The sequence below is a fragment of the Hemibagrus wyckioides genome, linkage group LG09 (genome assembly GCF_019097595.1).
Source record: "Hemibagrus wyckioides isolate EC202008001 linkage group LG09, SWU_Hwy_1.0, whole genome shotgun sequence".
Lineage (NCBI taxonomy): Eukaryota > Metazoa > Chordata > Actinopteri > Siluriformes > Bagridae > Hemibagrus > Hemibagrus wyckioides.
The window spans coordinates 19,499,940-19,519,359 of record NC_080718.1 but is presented as its reverse complement, the minus strand read 5'-3'; the positions used below and the strand labels follow the sequence as shown (position 1 = coordinate 19,519,359).

General features: G+C 41.0%; 1 protein-coding gene across 1 annotated transcript in view; it reads left to right on the top strand.

Moving 5' to 3' along the window:
- Positions 1-19,420, top strand: part of aqr (aquarius intron-binding spliceosomal factor) — a 42,909-nt gene that overhangs the window by 6,493 nt on the left and 16,996 nt on the right. Inside the window, exons 9-26 of the mRNA XM_058398380.1 lie at positions 63-163; positions 306-382; positions 1,288-1,352; positions 3,209-3,325; positions 3,507-3,620; positions 4,638-4,741; positions 6,361-6,463; positions 8,759-8,879; positions 8,965-9,106; positions 9,188-9,366; positions 10,371-10,538; positions 12,609-12,778; positions 12,949-13,190; positions 13,351-13,494; positions 13,891-13,960; positions 15,629-15,739; positions 16,145-16,254; positions 18,566-18,701. Of these exons, the coding sequence (XP_058254363.1) occupies positions 63-163; positions 306-382; positions 1,288-1,352; positions 3,209-3,325; positions 3,507-3,620; positions 4,638-4,741; positions 6,361-6,463; positions 8,759-8,879; positions 8,965-9,106; positions 9,188-9,366; positions 10,371-10,538; positions 12,609-12,778; positions 12,949-13,190; positions 13,351-13,494; positions 13,891-13,960; positions 15,629-15,739; positions 16,145-16,254; positions 18,566-18,701 (2,274 nt within the window). The remainder of the gene's footprint in view (positions 1-62; positions 164-305; positions 383-1,287; positions 1,353-3,208; positions 3,326-3,506; positions 3,621-4,637; positions 4,742-6,360; positions 6,464-8,758; positions 8,880-8,964; positions 9,107-9,187; positions 9,367-10,370; positions 10,539-12,608; positions 12,779-12,948; positions 13,191-13,350; positions 13,495-13,890; positions 13,961-15,628; positions 15,740-16,144; positions 16,255-18,565; positions 18,702-19,420) is intronic.

Genomic DNA, 19,420 nt, shown 5'->3' with positions numbered 1-19,420 from the left:
ACTTGTAGTGCTTTTATTCCGATGATGTCTTCAATATTTTTACTTAAAATAATATTTTACAGTCACGACTCCAACATGAACTGAAAAAAGTCCCCAAACTGCAGAAGTTCTGGAATCTCATAAAGAAGAACTATGAGAAAATGGAGTCGAAGGATGCTGAACAGTACGAAACTCCTCTCATCGTCTTAGATTTATCCTAATCAAAGTCTTAGCTTCATTTGACCTTGTCTTCTATCAATGAACACATGTAAAGTTCTAGTGAAATGCAGTGCTCATCACACTCATTACAAACTTTTCTTTGGCAGAGCCAAAAGGGAACGGACCTTTCTCTCTACACTCATAAAGAAGTTTCTCAGCGTGCTGACTTCCATCCCATCATCAGGTTAGTGTTGTGATTCTGTTACTGCCTCCTTTTCCACAGCAAACTCTGTTTCAGTCCGCAGGCAACCCGTGATGTGAATTCAGGAGCAAATAAAGGATTTGTTCATTGCTTAGCCTATTGGACAAGTAAATTCCCCATTGTGTGGCCCAGTCCCATGATCTGGTTCCTAGTGGTGTATTATATATTTAACCAGTTTTGAATTTAACAGATATTCAAATTTGGGTTAATATTGCTTCTTATGTAAGTACTCCCCCAGCAGCAGAAACCCAAACTCTCATTGCCGTGGCCCCGGTTTGATTCCCGGGCAGGGAGTTAACTCTCAGTGCCGGGTTCCAAGCCCGGATTAAATGGAAGGGTTGCGTCAGGAAGGGCATGCGGCGTAAAACCTGTGGCAAATCAAAACATGCGGACCAAACGATCCGCTGTGGCAACCCCGAACAGAGAGCAGCCAAAAGAACAACAACAACAACAACATGTTTCTCATTTAAGTATTATGATAACCATCCATCTGTAACTGACTGTCTGGTTTCTACATTGTGGCTCCTCTGATTTCATCATTGCTTTAGAGTGGAGCTTCTTTACATCCCCCTCAAATCTTTCTCCCATTCTCTGACCCTTCTGTGATGCAGGTGGTGCAGCTGGCTCTCTCTGGCTGCCTAATTCATGTTGACACCACAGGACAGACAGTGTGGTATGCAAGATGGAGACACACTGCTCTGCTCAGTGCATGCATACACACTCTTAATCCTTCCTGTCAGTCGCTGTCTCTCTGCTCTTTATGGAGTTGCTGGCTGTGGGATACACTTGTCTGTGTCTTCAGGGCTCTCCCAACGTCCACATTGTGTTATTTATACGCCCTGACTCTTTTTTTTTTTTTTTTTTCTTTCCCCCATTTTCTGTTATAGGTCTAATCTCCATGGAGAAGGTGCACTACTGCGAGAGATTCATCGAGCTCATGATTGACTTGGAGGTATGATGGTTGTCATGGTAACAGACTGCTGAAGCTGTAGAAGCTTTATTGATGCTATTGCTATTTAAGTATGATATTACATGCATGATGAATGATTTGTTGGATACAGGAACTGGTAAGCTTGTTGAATTGACCCATCTGACCCAGATTCCCATCTATTTACAGTTTAAAAGGAACAGCTTCGATTTTTTATCTAATTAATGAGTATTAAATCTCATTCTCTCTCTGTGTAAGTGTGGAACAATTATGTTTGTCACTCAAATATACAGCAAAATGCAATGCAGTTGCCAAAATGCTAAAGGTATGGAAATATACATTGTGTGTGCAGCTGGTTTAAAAACTACATTAACGTTGAACATATTAAACAATTTTAAAACATTACAAAACAACACAGCTGCAGCTTCTTCCACGTTTGCTGTCATATGTTACAAGGGTGTGGTCACTACAATGGGAAAGGTGCATACAGCAGAAAAGCAAATCAGGTTCAAGTTCTTGTTTAGTTACTTAAAAACCTCATTTTATGTTCCTTGCAGTGATTATAAAGATAATGTGTAGTGTATCAGTTGTAGCTTGAATCCCAGCCAAAAACAAGCTGCTACTGCTGGGAACTTGCTGAAGGCCCATAGACTTCAAATGCTCACCTGTGTAAAATGAAATAAATGTCAGTCTAGATAAGGGTGTCTGTCAAATATTTAGTAAATTTATTTATTCAGTTAGTTGTCATTTATTTACAGTGGAACCTCAGCATATGAATGCCCTCCCTTATGAAGTTTCGCCCTAAGAATTCGAACCTTGCAAGAAATTTGCATCAGCACACAAAGAATTTTCGCCATCCGAACAAACCGAACCGAATGCCAGCTAAGGGAGCCGTTCAAAACTTGTTTGCGCCAGTGAAGAAAGCCAACCGAAGCAAGTTTAAGAATTTTTATTTATTTATTTTTTTGTCAGTGAAAGCTGTTTAGAAAGAGTCGACTAACGATACCAATGCCTTCAGCATGCGTTTGCGATTGGCGGAGTTCTATTTTTAGCCCAAGCTTTGTGGTACGACTTCCTGTGAGGACCTTTGGAAATTAGTATTATTGGTAATATTTTTGGGTGGCTAGAACGGATTATCTGCATTCACATTATTTCTTATCGTTTTTCAATACAAATTTTTTGCCTTAAGAACTCCCCTCCAGAGCAAATTAAATCCCTATGCCGAGGTTCCACTGTATTTAGTTAGTTGTTTGATTTGTTTGTTTTAAAGCATGACCTCGGATCACTGTTACGTCCCGATGCGGAAATTCCAGAGGAACTTGCTGTGTATTTCTCATTATTTTGCGTCACTTTTCTAGCACGTTGTTTAGAATTTGTGAATATCTGTGATATTACCTCTAGAGCTCTGCCTTCACTTTGCTCCGTTTCAATCTCGGCCCAAAACCAAGGCTCTTAAACATAAATCCTATGGGATTAGAGTGCTGCACATCGTGCTCTAGCACATCTGGTTCAAGGTGATAGCTGATGACGAACAGGCTGGAGTGTGTACTGTGTGTACTGTAACTTTCTATGACTGGAGTTTGAGAAGTCTGATAATAAAATATAAACTTGTTAAATAGACCCTGCTGCACAGTGATGGATGTGAACTAATTTGAGTTAAATATCATAATTCTCAAGTAATATCATATTTTACATATTTTACCAATATTTATTATTATTATTACTACATATTTTACATATAAGTCATATCTGAGTGTGTGTTTATATGTACAAGTACACTGTAGCTTGTAATGTTCTTATCTCCTTTTTGAAGTGCAAATATGCTTTGAGAGTTTTGAGGGGTTTTTCAAGAGGATCTAAATCTCCATTATTTTTGGCAGGCTCTTCTCCCAACACGCCGTTGGTTCAACACTGTGCTGGATGATTCTCACCTGGTGGTCAGCTGCCACCTGTCCAGTCTCGCACAGCAAGAGAAAGAAGGTCACCTTTTCTGCCAGGTGGAAACTTTTTTGCATAAGTAGAGTTTGTATGTACTTACAGTACAATCCACATATTGTGCAAATATCTTAGTTTTGTCATTGAGGCAGTGATTATTAGTGCCTCAGTTGTTCAGAGTTCATGCTATAGTTTTAGGAAGAACTGGTCAGCTCTGCTATAATGCTGTTTGCTTTCATGTAGCTGCTGGACATGTTGAAGTTCTACACAGGCTTTGAGATCAACGACCAGACCGGCAACGCTCTCACAGAGAAAGAGATGACCACTCTTCACTATGACCGGATAACTTCATTGCAGGTAAATAATGCACTTATTTTCACAAAATATCTACCAGACAGACCTGTCTACATTATTTTAAAATGAAAAAGGTCCCGGTTTGAGAACACTGTAAATCATCTCAAATAAGCTTGGTGGGATTTGAGGGTTACATGTACCTACATACACTGATCAGCCATAACATTATGACCACTGACAGGTGCCATGAATAATACTGATTATCTCCTCATCATGGCACCTGTTAGTGGGCCAAGGCTCATTGATGCATGTGGAAAGCAAAGGCTGGCCCGTGTGATCCGATCCAACAGGCGAGCTACTGTTGCTCAAATTGCTGAAGAAGTTAATGCTGTTTCTGACAGAATGGTGTCAGAATACAAAGTGAATCACAGTTTCGTATGGGACTGCATAGCCACAGACCAGTCAGGGTGCCCATGCTGACCCCTGTGCACCGCCAAAAGTGCCAACAATGGGCAGGTGAGCATCAGAACTGGACCACGGAGCAATGGAAGTAGGTGGCCTGGTCTGATGAATCACGTTTTCTTTTACATCATGTGGATGGCCTGGGGCGTGTGTGATCTGCTGCTAACATCTTGGTGCCAGATGATACAGCACACCTTCAGGGATCTAATGGAGTCCATGCCTCGAGAGGTCAGGGCTATTTTGGCAGCCAAAGGTGGACCAACACAATATTAGGCAGGTGGTCATAATGCTATGGCTGGTCAATAGAAAATGCAATATCATGTGTCTTTCTAAAATCTTATTAACACATACAGAGAGGGACTTTATTCAAACCCAGCCTTATGCTTAAAAGCTGGTTTAATGGTTCTAATTTTAATTAGCAATATTAAAGAAGGTGTTTTGCATAACCTGGGCTTTGATAGATTATTCTCCCTGTACCTGCTTCAAACAAACATCAGTCAGTGTTCTGGTCTCTGATTCAGGACTAGATTTCAGGGGTTGTTCAGTGTAGTTAATTACTGCTAGCTCATGCTGTTTTAAATACATATAAATGTTATATCATGCATGATTCTTTCACAGAGAGCTGCTTTCGCACACTTTCCTGAGCTGCAGGATTTTGCTCTCTCTAATGTAGCAGCCGTGGACACTCGGGAGTCACTCACCAAACATTTTGGTCACCTCAGGTAAGAAAAGTTTGGTTAGTAGTTACTGTTAGTCAGTACACCAATCCACCTTTATCACTTCATTCAAATACCTCATCTTGGTTTAGTTAGAATGTTCTCCCTCAGACTGTTTAGCTAGACCCCGAGCAGCCATGTACTGTTTTTAACAGTCCATGAGCTAACAGCTTGATTCACTTGTCTGATTCTAGCTTTAGTGGTGTTAAATCTTTCCTTCACTGTAGGCGAGGATTCCTCCAGAGGTACATCTGTTTACATCTGCCTCCAAAAATGTATTCACCCAGTATTAAACAAAAGCTGTGAGAAAGCAATCAAGCTTTTGGCTAGTGTCCTTAGTTGTTAGTCAGAGCGGGTGTTGAGAACGACAGAGTGCAATTCACTGTCACTCCACCTAGGTTTATGGGAATATTGTTTTCACTGGCTCAGGACAAGTGAGCGTGTTTCTTTTAAGCTGTAATATTCCTGCTGATGGACAAGAGAACAAGGTCTAATGAGATTTTGTGTAGCTTCTTACTTTCATTCATTACATTTTTTTTTGTAATTCCCTAAAAAGACAGGGGTCATACAATCGATTCTAGATATCCGTGCTCTGAACATGCGGCTCATAAAAATGCAAATTCTGCTGAAGCACGCAGACCCGTACACACAGCATACAAATATCCTTTCTTTCTGACTTTCGCTGAGCTCTTGGGTGCCATTCAGGATGAAAGGTATTCGTCTGGTGACTCATAGATGACTGGCTCTCAGAAATTCATTTGGATGAGAAGGTTTTCGAGCACACTGCCATGCTAGAGTACCCAAGCATCCTTGGCTTCCATGTAAACGTGTCCAAAACTCTTTGGGCTCCTCCTAAGACAGATTTGTAAAGCCTATAGGACTAACCCCGACTTCATACTTTATCATTTATAGTCAGTGTAAGCTATTATGTCTAATATTTTTATCCGGGAGAAACCTGTGGAAGTTTACGTCAGCCACCTTGCTCCTGTCCCTCTATTGTATTTGATCAGAGAGTTAAACAGCCATGTTGCATCGAGATTAACAACTGTTTACCGGCTTGCTAAGTGACAGGACCCGGGTCATTGAGCACAGGCTCATTGCAACTAGATGGGAAGCTGTGCCTCATTAATTTAATCGATTTGTGAGAGCCTGACAATAAACTCTTTAAACAGCTGCGTTTGTCAGACCATAATAACACTGCCACACTGTAAAGCCTGCTGTCTCTTACCAGTGTGTGTGTGTGAGCAGGTGACAGAGAAAAAAAGATGCTGAGATGTTCCTTTGGTGGAAAAGATCCAGCTAAGCACAACGTTATCTATACTATACCTTTTCTTCTCATTATTTTAAAAATAATTTAGATTTTTATTGATCACAAGATGGCCAAAGCAATTATTCAACTATTTCCCAGTTTAAATGCTATACATGTTTACCAAACTTTTGTACTGTTGCCCTGTTTAGTAATTACTGCTAATAAGGTAGAAAAGCTTATGAGACAGTTTCAGCTTAATTCTCCAAATTTGAGAAAGTTTCTCTTTCGTTGATCTTGCAAATGTCACAGTGCTTATGGAAGATTGTACACCGATTTGACTCTTCAAGTTGCTTCTCTTCTCTCTGATTTCCTGCAGTCCCAATACCCTTCACCAGGTGGCATCATACCTGTGCCTTTTACCTGAGCTTCCAGAAGGAAAAAACACCTCCTATGACAAAGAGATGCTTTTAGAGCTCCTGGTAGGTTTGAAATCATTTTATTTAACATAGTTTTAATTAACTAATCACATTTCAAAATAGACATAAATTGGCGACATCACAGTCTTCATAATAGTATGAAAGTTTTGTTTTTCATTTTTTTAATGTGCATGCTGAAATTAATTGATGTTGACCTTGAGATGCAGATTAAGCTCCCTTTTTTGCCTCTTCATTTTCGAAATTCAATTAGAGTTCTTGGATGAATTAGCCATTAAGTGCTGTGTGTGGAGAGTGCCTGAAAATGACTGGATGTTTCTCTCAGGCCTTTTCTGATTGCCCCATAAACTTCCTCTCCAGCTCGTCACACACTTGCGTAAGAAGCTGTTTTCACTGCGGTCGTCAGCACAGCACCTCTTTCCTGCTTTGGCCATAATTGCGCTCTCCAGCTGTCCTCCAGAGGTTCAGGAGACACTTTGCCATAATTAACTCGCTGTATTGTTGGAGCTGATGTCCGTCCACTAGTTTAAGTGGCCTCTGTTGCCCCAGGCAATACAAATCTCAAAGAAGAGGCCTTTGTTATGTCTATATTGCAGGTCAAGCATGTGATAAAGTAGATCATTAAGCTTCGAAAGGATCTTCCTACACATTATTCTCAGAGATATTGATTCATTTCATTGTATATAAAGTTTGAGGCGCAGACTGTAAAAATCAGTAATTGGTTGTTTGCTGCATAGCTTTCCAAGTGTTTCAATGCAGGAAAAAGTTGCAAGTATTAACACAGCAAACATATATATACACTTTGTCAAGTGCTAATTCCACACAGCTATTTTAGGTTAAACCTGGACCCTGCTGCCTGTATGGGTTTATCAGTATTAGGTTGTCATTTAGAGCGTTCTTACACTTGCTGCAGCTGTTTGCATTTTTAGCACAGAATACAGATGAGAAATGCAGATGCCTGATGCCTTAGATGACACTCAGCAGACAGCTTCACACTTCCATATTTCTCACTTCTCTTCACACAAGTTTTTTTTTTCCCTCCCCAGTCTAGGTGGGGAAGACACGTACACAGTGCACCTTTCTGTCTGAGACAGAACGTACCATCCCTGAATTACCATAGAAATTAGTGTCACCCAGGTGAATGTTTATTTTCATGCGTCACCAGACTGAGGAGCAGGACCTTCATTGTTCTGGCATGCATTTTCCTTTTAGGTCACGTCTTAATGGTTTTTAGTTGTAGGTCAGACATCAATCTAAAACGGTCACACTGAACAGCCGTACTTGACGGTTATTAACATCTTCCTTGGGTGAACAGATCACGAGTGGATGACACTAGAATACAGGTGTGAAAGGGGTCAAATGCATCTTGTGATCTCATTACTCTCAGCTCTTGCATGTGTATAAAGAACACCATTGTGTCATTAACATCAAAAGAGTACCAGGTACCAGTGTTGTTAGGTCCACAAGTTTTTCACACACTTGAGCTGTATGCTGTAATATTTTAAAGCAGGCACACTGGCTGTGCAAAGTCTCCTCTCATGTACATGTCGTCTTGCCGTTTTGCCAGAGTTTTGGTCGTTAATGTAGAAATGTATGCTGATTAGTGATTATTTATTTCATTCACTATTCTTTATTTATGCCTATATAAGTAATAATAGTGGACCATTTCAACACCTAAAGAAACGGCATGTTGTTAATATCCCTTCGTTAACTTTATATACTGTGTATATACACTGTTTGCACTGTTTTGGGTTAGAATGAATTGTTAATAAAGGGTATATTTTGAGTTTGGCGGTTTACATTCAGCTATCGGATGGTAGTATTAAAGTAAATGTTGTTATAGATCAGGGAAGTGTGATGCTAATAGCTATTGAGCACAATGCAGTTTGTTTGGAGCTTTTGGTATTAGTGTTTTGGAGGCTGGTTTTTATGCAACCGCTGGTTGTTTTTGGCACAGTGTGCATACCCCTGGAATAACAAGTGCTCACTGAAAACGTATTTCAGACACGTGAACATACCAGTCGGGAAAAGCTAGCCGTCTCTGCCGTTCTCTTGTGATTGGATCACCTTTGAATGGTCTTAATACCAAGTCTGAACAGGATCTGATATTATGCGATGTATTGTTCTGGGACATCTGGCGCCTTTGCAGAAATGCCATGTCTAGAGTCAAGGCTGATAATAAACCTGATGTAATGTTGTGCTCTGACCTAATTCTCCACAGTTGTAAATTTCATTCGTCTGCATGTAGAGAGGATCAACACATTACCGGATTTCTGAGCTCAGGTCTTTAATTAACCCAATTTCTTTCTCTCCCTCTCTCTTGCTCTCTTGCATACACAGGTGTCGCGTCATGAGCGGAGAATTTCACAGATTGAGCAACTTAACCAGATGCCTCTTTATCCAACCGAGAAGATTGTCTGGGATGAGAACATCGTCCCCACCGAGTACTACTCTGGCGAAGGTTTACATTTTTCTTTGCTATGTTTATAAAGCACAATGAAATGTGAAGCATGAAGAATACTAAATCTCCTGTGATTGTTGTACAGGTTGCTTAGCTCTGCCAAAGCTCAATCTACAGTTCCTCACTCTTCACGATTACCTGCTGAGAAACTTCAACCTCTTCCGTCTGGAGTCTACGTACGAGATCAGACAGGACATAGAAGACGTTGTGTTGCGAATGAAGCCATGGTAATTAACTACCGACATTTTCATGCTGGTTACGTAGTTCTTCATGGAATGCTCAGTAAGACTGCTTTGTATATGTTGTAGGCAGTCAGAATATGGCGGCGTAGTGTTTGGTGGATGGGCCAGAATGGCACAGACCATTTTGTCCTTCTCCATCGTTGAAGTGGCAAAGCCTAACATCGGAGAGAACTGGCCCGCTCGAGTCCGTGCTGATGTCACTCTGAACCTCAATGTGCAAAACCACATCAAATCTGAGTGGGAAGGTTTGTCTGCTCTCTTATTACGTACATTTTCATTCATCTTAATAATCCATCAGATCTACTTTTTAAACAGATGTAATGGTTTATTAATGGAAAGTACAAATCCTGAAAGGCTTATGTTATTATTTATTTAGATCTTCTTTTGACATTATATGCAAATGATGGGAACACAAACTTATACCAGCTGAAAAACACTTAGATCTTGCAATCCTTAATCTTGGAAGTACCCAGTTCAAATGAGACAGCAGCGTTATAGAATAACACTCATAGAAGTTAGCGAGTTGTTATGCCCTTGACAGGCTTTTCATTGCTGTAATAATGCCGACACTAAATGTTTCTGCTCCAAATCATGACATGAGCCTCCACATGGTTTCAGAATGTGCATTTGAAATGAATTAATCCAGATTAATTCTGTAGCCTTTCACTCAGTTCTCATCCAAAACCTCATCTATTTTTTATTTGTTTGTAGTGTTAGTCATGCTTTGTTTATGATGCTTATACATTAATGAGGCTTGTATAGTTTGTGATGTGTGAACAGCCAATAAAGGTATCATGTCAATTAATGCAGTATGTGAAGTTGGGGGTGTGATGGTTATTAAGTACAGGATAGACGTCCCATAGACATGAATTAGTATGCAAATGCTTTTCAGGGACCATCTGATAGGTATTTGCATGAATGAATAAATGTAATATGAATATAAATCAGACTTGTAGCCCTCATTTCCTAAAATAATATAGCTCTAAATCTGTATTATAAGAACTGCTGCAGTGTGTTAAAAATAATCTTAGTGTGATTCCCTTTTGCTAGGTGTGCTATAGCATAGTCCCAGCTCTTTTACATTTCCCTTAACGAATCTGTTCTCTCTTCCTCTTTGTGTAAGAGGTAGGAACAGTGACAGTGAGGTTGTATAATTACAGACCCCATGTATAAAAGACCAGTGTGTGCTGACAGAGCCGTTTCTTCTCCATGTTCTTTTCTTCCCCGCACCCTCTCTATTTCTCTTCAGGTTTGCGTAAGCACGATGTTTGTTTTCTGATCACGGTGCGGCCCACGCTGCCCTACGGTACACGCTTTGACCGGCGCCAGCCCTTTAGGGAGCAGACCGGCCTGGTGTATGTGAGGGGCTGTGAGGTGCAAGGCATGCTGGATGATAAAGGCCGGGTCATTGAGGAAGGTAAGTTTAATCTTGCCTCTGCTGTGATTTTTTTTTTTTGCCCCTTATTATCAACCAAAGCCACTTTTATAACCATGTTGGCAGCAATATAGAGGTGAAAATGCATTAGATTGGATTGGGTGAAAGATGGCACTGTAGTGAAATGAAATTTCGCTGAAGGTACACTATATTGCCAAAAGTATTCGCTCACCCATCCAAATAATCAGAATCAGGTGTTCCAATCACTTCCATGGCCACAGGTGTATAAAATCAAGCACCTAGGCATGCAGACTGTTTTTACAAACATTTGTGAAAGAATGGGTCGCTCTCAGGAGCTCAGTGAATTCCAGCGTGGAACTGTGATAGGATGCCACCTGTGCAACAAATCCAGTCGTGAAATTTCCTCGCTCCTAAATATTCCACAGTCAACTGTCAGCTGTATAAGAACGTGGAAGTGTTTGGGAACGACAGCAACTCAGCCACGAAGTCGTAGGCCACGTAAACTGACGGAGCGGGGTCAGCGGATGCTGAGGCGCATAGTGCAAAGAGGTCGCCAACTTTCTGTAGAGTCAATCGCTACAGACCTCCAAACTTCATGTGGCCTTCAGATTAGCTCAAGAACAGTGCACAGAGAGCTTCATGGAATGGGTTTCCATGGCCGAGCAGCTGCATCCAAGCCATACATCACCAAGTGCAATGCAAAGCGTCGGATGCAGTGGTGTAAAGCACGCCGCCACTGGACTCTAGAGCAGTGGAGACGCGTTCTCTGGAGTGACGAATCGCGCTTCTCCATCTGGCAATCTGATGGACGAGTCTGGGTTTGGCGGTTGCCAGGAGAACGGTACTTGTCTGACTGCATTGTGCCAAGTGTAAAGTTTGGTGGAGGGGGGATTATGGTGTGGGGTTGTTTTTCAGGAGTTGGGCTTGGCCCCTTAGTTCCAGTGAAAGGAACTCTGAATGCTTCAGCATACCAAGACATTTTGGACAATTCCATGCTCCCAACTTTGTGGGAACAGTTTGGAACTGGCCCCTTCCTCTTCCAACATGACTGTGCACCAGTGCACAAAGCAAGGTCCATAAAGACATGGATGACAGAGTCTGGTGTGGATGAACTTGACTGGCCTGCACAGAGTCCTGACCTCAACCTGATAGAACACCTTTGGGATGAATTAGAGCGGAGACTGAGAGCCAGGCCTTCTCGTCCAACATCAGTGTGTGACCTCACAAATGCGCTTCTGGAAGAATGGTCAAAAATTCCCATAAACACACTCCTAAACCTTGTGGACAGCCTTCCCAGAAGAGTTGAAGCTGTTATAGCTGCAAAGGGTGGACCGACGTCATATTGAACCCTATGGATTAGGAATGGGATGTCACTAAAGTTCATATGCGAGTCAAGGCAGGTGAGCGAATACTTTTGGCAATATAGTGTATATGCATAAAATAACACACTGCTTTCAGGTGTATGTCTGTCTTTATGTAAAATATATTTATTTTATGTACTGTATTTGAATTTCATTTGTTTTGGGGTATATCTCTGGCTGAGAAATGTCTGCATTCTATGTGATTTACATCATATGGCCAAAAGTATTTAGACACCTGACTATCACGCCTATGTGTGGGCCTTCCCCAGATTTGTTCCCCGAAAGTTGGAAGCACACAATTGTCTAGTATGTCTCTGTGTGCTGTAGCTTTAAGATTTCCCTTCACTGGAATTAAGGCTCAAATCCTCTTGACATTTCTCCTGTGTACAAAACAAGGTCCATAAAAAACATGATTTGCCAAGGTTATTGTGGAAGAACTTGAGTGTCCTGCACAGAGCCCTGAATTCAACCCCACTGAGCACTTTTTGGATAGATTGGAACAGCGACTGCACTACAGGCCTTTTCACCTTACAGCAGTGCCAAACCTCACTAATGCCCTTGTGGTTGAATGGGCACAAATTCCTCTAGCCACACTCCAAAATCTATTGGAAAACTTTTTGCAAAAGAGTCAAGGGTGTTATAGCCTCAAAGTGGGGACCGGCGTTGAAAAGAGTTGTACATATGGGTATGATTAGTGCACCTTCAGTGAATCTTCTGTGTTTGACTCAAGGTCCTGATCCGAAGCCCAAACTAAGGGGTGACACGAGAACGTTCCGTGTGTGGCTGGACCCAAATCAGTACCAACAGGATATGACCAACAGCATCCAGAATGGTGCTGAGGATCCCTATGAGACTTTCAACATCATCATGAGACGCAAACCCAAGGAGAACAACTTCAAGGTTAGTCACTCAGGTTTAGTCCAGCTTCACTTCAATAACTCACTGTTAAATAAATTAATAAATAAATTGTATTAATTGCTTTTATTTCTTTTTTGTTTCCATTCATAGCCTATAAATGTCTTTTATTTAAGACTCTTGGTCGTCACTTAATTAAATTTTCACCTTTGCAGGCTGTGCTAGAGACTATACGCCACTTGATGAACACTGAGTGCGTTGTCCCTGATTGGCTGCATGACATCATCCTGGGATATGGTGACCCTGGGAGTGCCCATTATTCCAAAATGCCCAATCAGATCTCGTCCCTGGACTTCAATGACACCTTCCTGTCTATTGATCATCTTAAGTCCTGTTTCCCTGGTTACACAGTGAAGGTCACCGAGGAAGACCCAGCCAAACAGGTCCCTCCATTCAGGTCAGGAACACATTCTCTCTGCTACGATCTGACCGCTTAGCTCTTCAAGAACTCTGTGTGATTTCTATATCCCTTAAAGTGTCTCTCCAAAGATTTTGACTTCAGGTTCAGTTTCGAATTCCAAAATTGAAATAAAATCTGTACCTTTGCTTCTGCTCAGAATCAAGTTCCCCGTACAGAATGTGAAGGGGAAGAAGCGAAAAGCAGATGAGGAAGATGAGAAAACTGAGGAAGATAACACACTGTTAGTGGAGCCCCATGTGATTCCAAACCGTGGCCCCTATCCCTACAACCAACCCAAACGGTGAGAGATCAACTGTCCTCAGACGTAGGCTGTTCAAGCAACATAAATCTTGGATGCATATCATCACATGTTAAATAGAAAGATCTAGTATGCAAGCTGTTTGTTAAAACTAACATTTGTGTAGTTTGGTTTTATTTTGTAAAGTACACTGACCCTTTTTACCCTCCATCATTTGTACCCTCAGCAACACCAGCTACATACAAAATGTCAAGAGCTTTTTATTTGCCCCCTAATCTTCACTCATCAAAGGAATTAAAATGGTCCTCTTCTTCATGCAATATCGATATTACACAACTCCTCCCAGCTCTTCTTTGAAATTGAAATAGAAAATCAAAGCAACCCAAGCAAGTATTAGCTTAAGACGCCTCCTGATTCTTGTGTTGTGTATTTCCACAGGAACAACATCCCATTTACCCCGACTCAGATTGAGGCTATTCGTGCAGGCATGCAGCCAGGCCTCACCATGGTAAGAGCAAAACCTTACCTTTATTTTACTCTTCTTTTTAGTCACTTCCTGTCTCGGCTCGTTCATGCAGAATTAATGTTAAGTTAATTGTAGTATGTTTATTTCCATGTCTATTTAGCTTGCATCATTCTCGAGGCAATTTCTCGTCGATATTCTTATCATCCATGTAAATGTGGGCGGAATGAGGGTGAAGTGAATAATGGCTGTGAGAGGACTTCAGTAAATGAGCCATGTTGTCCTTGCTGGCTTCAGAGTGTCTGAACAGGATGCTGATTGAGAGGCCTTCTCAAACTGCTGATTGGTTGTTGGCAGGAACTGTTGGCTGTTATTTATTGTGCAGTTGGCTGGAAGTGAATATGGCAGGAAGGCTATCGATAGGGTTATAAACCAAGTCATCCTGCATGCCTGTCTCTCTCCACCTCGACAATCTGCTGGCATGCGTGGGCTCATTTAACAGCCAAGCAACAGGCCTTGGGTTCCCCTACCCTGTATTACATTGTGTATTTTATGTAAGCTATGTTTACAGGGGCCATGAGGAAGCATACACAATTTTGTTTTTGGTTAATGCTTTTTGCGTGAATCTATGCTGCAGTTACAATCAGGACATCGAGCATCATATAAAATGAAACTGTCAGGTGTATTTTAATATGTTCTGCATGTTGATGTATTGTGATGAAGTTGTTTCAGCAGTCTACATGATGATATCACTATCTTATTGTTCACAATGGAAGACAACAAGTGCTCAGTTTATGTTTTCCTACTGAAATTGTTTTTATCATTTGGTCTATACGGATCAAACTTGTGATATGCCCTTCATGCAATCTGTCCAGCAGATCTATCCAAAAGTAAACAAGCAAAATGGAGGCTCCACTAGGAATCACTAACCTGAAGCTGTTGTTTTTGACACTAGCTTTTTATGGAGGATGTGTGTAAATTCACAGCCAATCATGAGTTTGTAGAGGTGAAATTTAAGCTGTGTTTCTGCTTCCTCTCTCGGAGTTGCATGAATTCCGATCTGACTGTTTAGACCGAGGTCACATTGATGCATATCTGATATGTATCAGCTTTCAGTACCACATGACTTAGGCTGCTGTAATGTGACAGTCGTAAAATTAGGCATGATGCATGCGGGATAGACATGCCTGATGTCTGAATGTAACATTCAGTCTGTGTTTTATTCTGTAACACTGCTATAAAGGCTTATCCAGGCTGCAAAGCTCTCTCTTTATACTGTTCTCATTTATACCCCGATTTCCCCTGGAATTAAGGGTTACGTGTAATTAAGGACGGTATTTCCTCTGTGCATTAGTCAGACTATATAACCTTGCATATGCACCGTCTCTTTTAGTAAGAGGTCATTAGTCTAATAATAGTTGCAGTTCTTCATGAACTACTTTTTTCAAGCTAGATAACATGCAGAAGTGGTAGCTTAGTGGTTAAGGTCCATCGGGTCCATCGAGCTGCCACTGCTGGGCCCTTCAGCAAGGCCCTTAACCCTCAATTGCTCAGTTGTATAAAATGTAAGTCACTCTGGATAAGGGTATCTGCCAAATGCCAGAAGTATAAATGTAAATAACATCTGTGCTCTGTTCTATATTTGTTCTTCTTTAACTATATTTTTTTCTTTCTTTCTTTTTTTGTATTTTATTTGAAACCAATTCTCTATAGGTTGTAGGTCCCCCGGGTACAGGCAAAACAGATGTAGCCGTACAGATCATCTCCAATATTTACCACAACTTCCCAGAGCAAAGGACTCTAATCGTGACTCACTCCAATCAGGTAAAGCTCTGCCTCTGCCTCCAGGGGCTTAGCATCATTTAGTTATAATCATCACATGATTGGATTTAAAATGGCAGCTGTGGAAAAATGATCATTCCATGGCCTGAAATACCCGTCTGATCCTGGAATATTTATATATATCTGAGGCTTTGTGTTTGTGGCCATTCTGAAAGTCTGAAACCTTTCAAGCAACCTACTGAAATCTACTGAAACCAACTGAAACCTTTCAAGCAATCCCAGTAATCTGTATTTGATTTTGTCCACTTCTGTACACTTCATGATACAGAATATGTGTTTTTCCACTAGGGGCTCTTCACTTATATTTAATTATACTAAATTATGTTCACTGAAATTGCACCGTACTAAAGCTAGCTTGTGTGTGTATTTGTGTTTTCTCCCACCCAGGCACTGAACCAACTGTTTGAGAAGATCATGGCCCTGGACATCGACGAGCGGCACCTCCTGCGTCTGGGTCACGGAGAGGAGGAGCTGGAGACTGAGAAGGATTTCAGCAGGTGAGATGAGGAGGCAGGATATTGAACCCCAGCTGGCCAAACAACACATCAAAGCTTATAAACTTAGATACCACTCAGCACCACCTTGTCTCCCCACTACTATGTTTGTCTTCATTTTTGCTCCCCTGATGAAGGCAGCAGCCCTTTGTGGAGTGTTTGATGTTGTTATTAGAGCTCCTAATTAGTGCCTTGAGTGGGGTCTGTGCTGTTTTTTACACAACCCAGACTCCTGCTGTCACTCATTTGAATAACTTGAACAACGCAGTCCTTGTTCCATGTGACAGCTTTGGTATATCTAATTCTAGGTGGGTGGATGTGAGCAGAACATAAATATATAGAGGAGATACTTGTTCACAAATACATGTAGAAAGCAAGCTATATAGATGATGCACCATTTGTTTTCCTTTTTTTTGTTGTTCAAAGGCTCACTAGAAATGTTCACAAGGCATATAATTGAGTCTGAAGGTGTTCATTGAATACAGAAAAACGATGCACATGCAGATATGACCCTGTGGGACATATGACTGCTGTTGCTGGCGGTTTCCCAAGTGTATTCAAGCACAATTAGGATAACTGTCATGTTAAACAAAGAAAAAAGAGGCTTTTGGTTTGGCCCGTGGTTTAAATCCTAATATTGATATTTGGAGAACAATACAGATTGTGCCATTGTGTTACTCCACAGTAGGATGATTAATATTTGGTGCACAACGTTTTGCACAATTTCACCTCAGTTCAAAGTCAGATTTTGCAGATGTTATCTGACCCGTAGCATCATATACCTAATAAACAGATACTCAGTATGGGCACTTTTCATGAGCTGATTTATTCTTCCATTTCTCTGTTTGTTGTCAGAATGCACTTGAACTATTATTGCATCAGAGGATATGATCCTTGCTGATTCATTTCACTTGTATAGCCCTTTTTTAAGTCATTGTCACAAATCAGCTTTATAGAAATCCGTATAAAGGTTTAGATCCCTAATGAGCAAGCCAGCATCAAGAAAGAACTGTTTGAGATGAAAACCTGAGAGGAGTCAAAAAGAAACCTATCTTCTTCTGAGAAACCCAGATAGTGGATACAGTTATTACTGTATTACTCTTCTACAATCGTATACCACAAACTATGCCAGTATTGTGTGTGTGTGTGTGAAAGGGGATTTAGTAAGAGTGTATTGTCCTGGGATAAGCACAGAACAGGACCTTTATCATTACAGTACTAGCTCTTTGGAACAAGTCTACAGTATCCAGGTGAGATCATCCACTAAAGCAAGATTGAGATTTGGAATATTGGCATGGTAATGGAAAGCAAAGGGGCCTGTTGGTGCAAGATCCGTAATGATAAATGAGACTGCATCTGCTTCTGGATAGGCACGATTGCATTATGCAGATTGCGTGAGAGCCAGACAGACGCAGACGACGAGGGATAACAGCATTCATATTCCGCCGAGTTTCCAACCCAATGGCAAGAGGAAGGCGAAGGCAAGGAATTGAATCAGCAGTACAGATCATGAAAAATGAAAAGCCCTTGTAAATGCAAAGATGGAAACTTAACGCACTATAAAAACATTGCCAAATAACAATAAAAAGCTCACTGTTTTAACATTATTAAAATATAACCAGAATTAGCATTTTCCCAATGTTCAGGCCACATTTAACTACAGGAAATTACTTTTTACATGAAATTAAGGCAGTGTGATGCATGTAGTTATGCATTAATAAACCATGTGCTTAGAAGCTTGGTGATCTCTAATAATACCTACATTACATTAACATGATCCTTGATTACATGGCTTGTCCTGGTGTTACCTAGTAATCGTGTTAGCCTAGCTTTTCAAATCACTTTCCCCCATTTACTAATGTCCTTTTTTGACTTTTGTCCCTAAAGTTAATGTTCCATGCGTTATAATTCACCATCACACAATTGCTTACTTGAATGACTTGTTTGATAAATGGAGTGTTTTTCTGGTGAGCTCTGATGTGTGTCATACCATGAGCTGTACTGAGGAGGCTGAATGATTAATAAAAGAGTCAGTATGTCCACAGGCTGTGAGATCACATCGTGGCTTTAGTTTTGTCGTACTTCAAATTATTGGCATTTCCTTTAAGCTGCTACAAAGCATCAGTGATCCCCTAAAGAAAACACTAGCACTTTAGGTGTTTGCTCTGCATTGTTGTGCGTAGACAGGAGATTATTCCTAGCTGTCGTTTGATTTCATTGTCTTCATGTCGACGATTACTCAGTAACTCCTTCTGATTATCAGTGCTACTATCTGTTCATCAGAGCTCTGACATTATACTGTTTTTCACCTCAGGTATGGAAGAGTGAACTATGTGCTGGCTCGAAGGCTGGAGCTACTCAGAGAAGTGGCTCGCTTGCAGGAGAGTCTCGGTGTCCCGGGCGATGTGTCCTATACCTGTGAAACGGCCGGCCATTTTTACCTTTATCAGGTACCTTCACCTCTAAAGACCTTGATGCTCCCTACTGATTGGCATCCACTCAGAGAAAACAAATCTGCCTTTGTGCCTGTTTAATTGGACTGCATGCAGAAACATAAAAAGAAAGTGACAAACCTTCTTTTCAGTTTGAATCAGCAGCACAACCCAAAATAGTCACTCCTTGCTGGGCAGAAAACAAAGCCAACACGCAGTGCTATGGAGAGGCTGGTGAAAATCAGACCCAACATGGACGAAAACATAAAAAAGCAGGTTTAGCAGGGAATGACGTGGTGAGATGCACAAAGAGGGATGCGGGATTGAGAGGATGAGAAAATGTAGCAAATACAGTCTCTATAGAACCCTGTATATGTGCCTCATCAGGTTTCAGACATTTAAATCCATGAAGTCAGTGTCAGCATGCTTGTGTCCTTTAAACAGAGCTTTTATTTGCTTATTTATTTTTGATCCTTTCCTCCTCAGTTTTCACTGAATTTGTGTTCTCCCGTCTTTCAGTTCTCGGTGCTTAGATCAGCTGATATGCGATACATATATCAATAACAATGATGCTATGAGCTAAACAATGCTAAAACCTGCGGTCAGACATACATGTTACGACAATCAGACATACATGCTACTAATTAATCAAGGTAGCATGACTTCTGCTTATTTAGCAGTGATGTGTAAATAGTGTGTGTAAATGCCAGAGGCTGTGATACAGCTCACAAACAAAT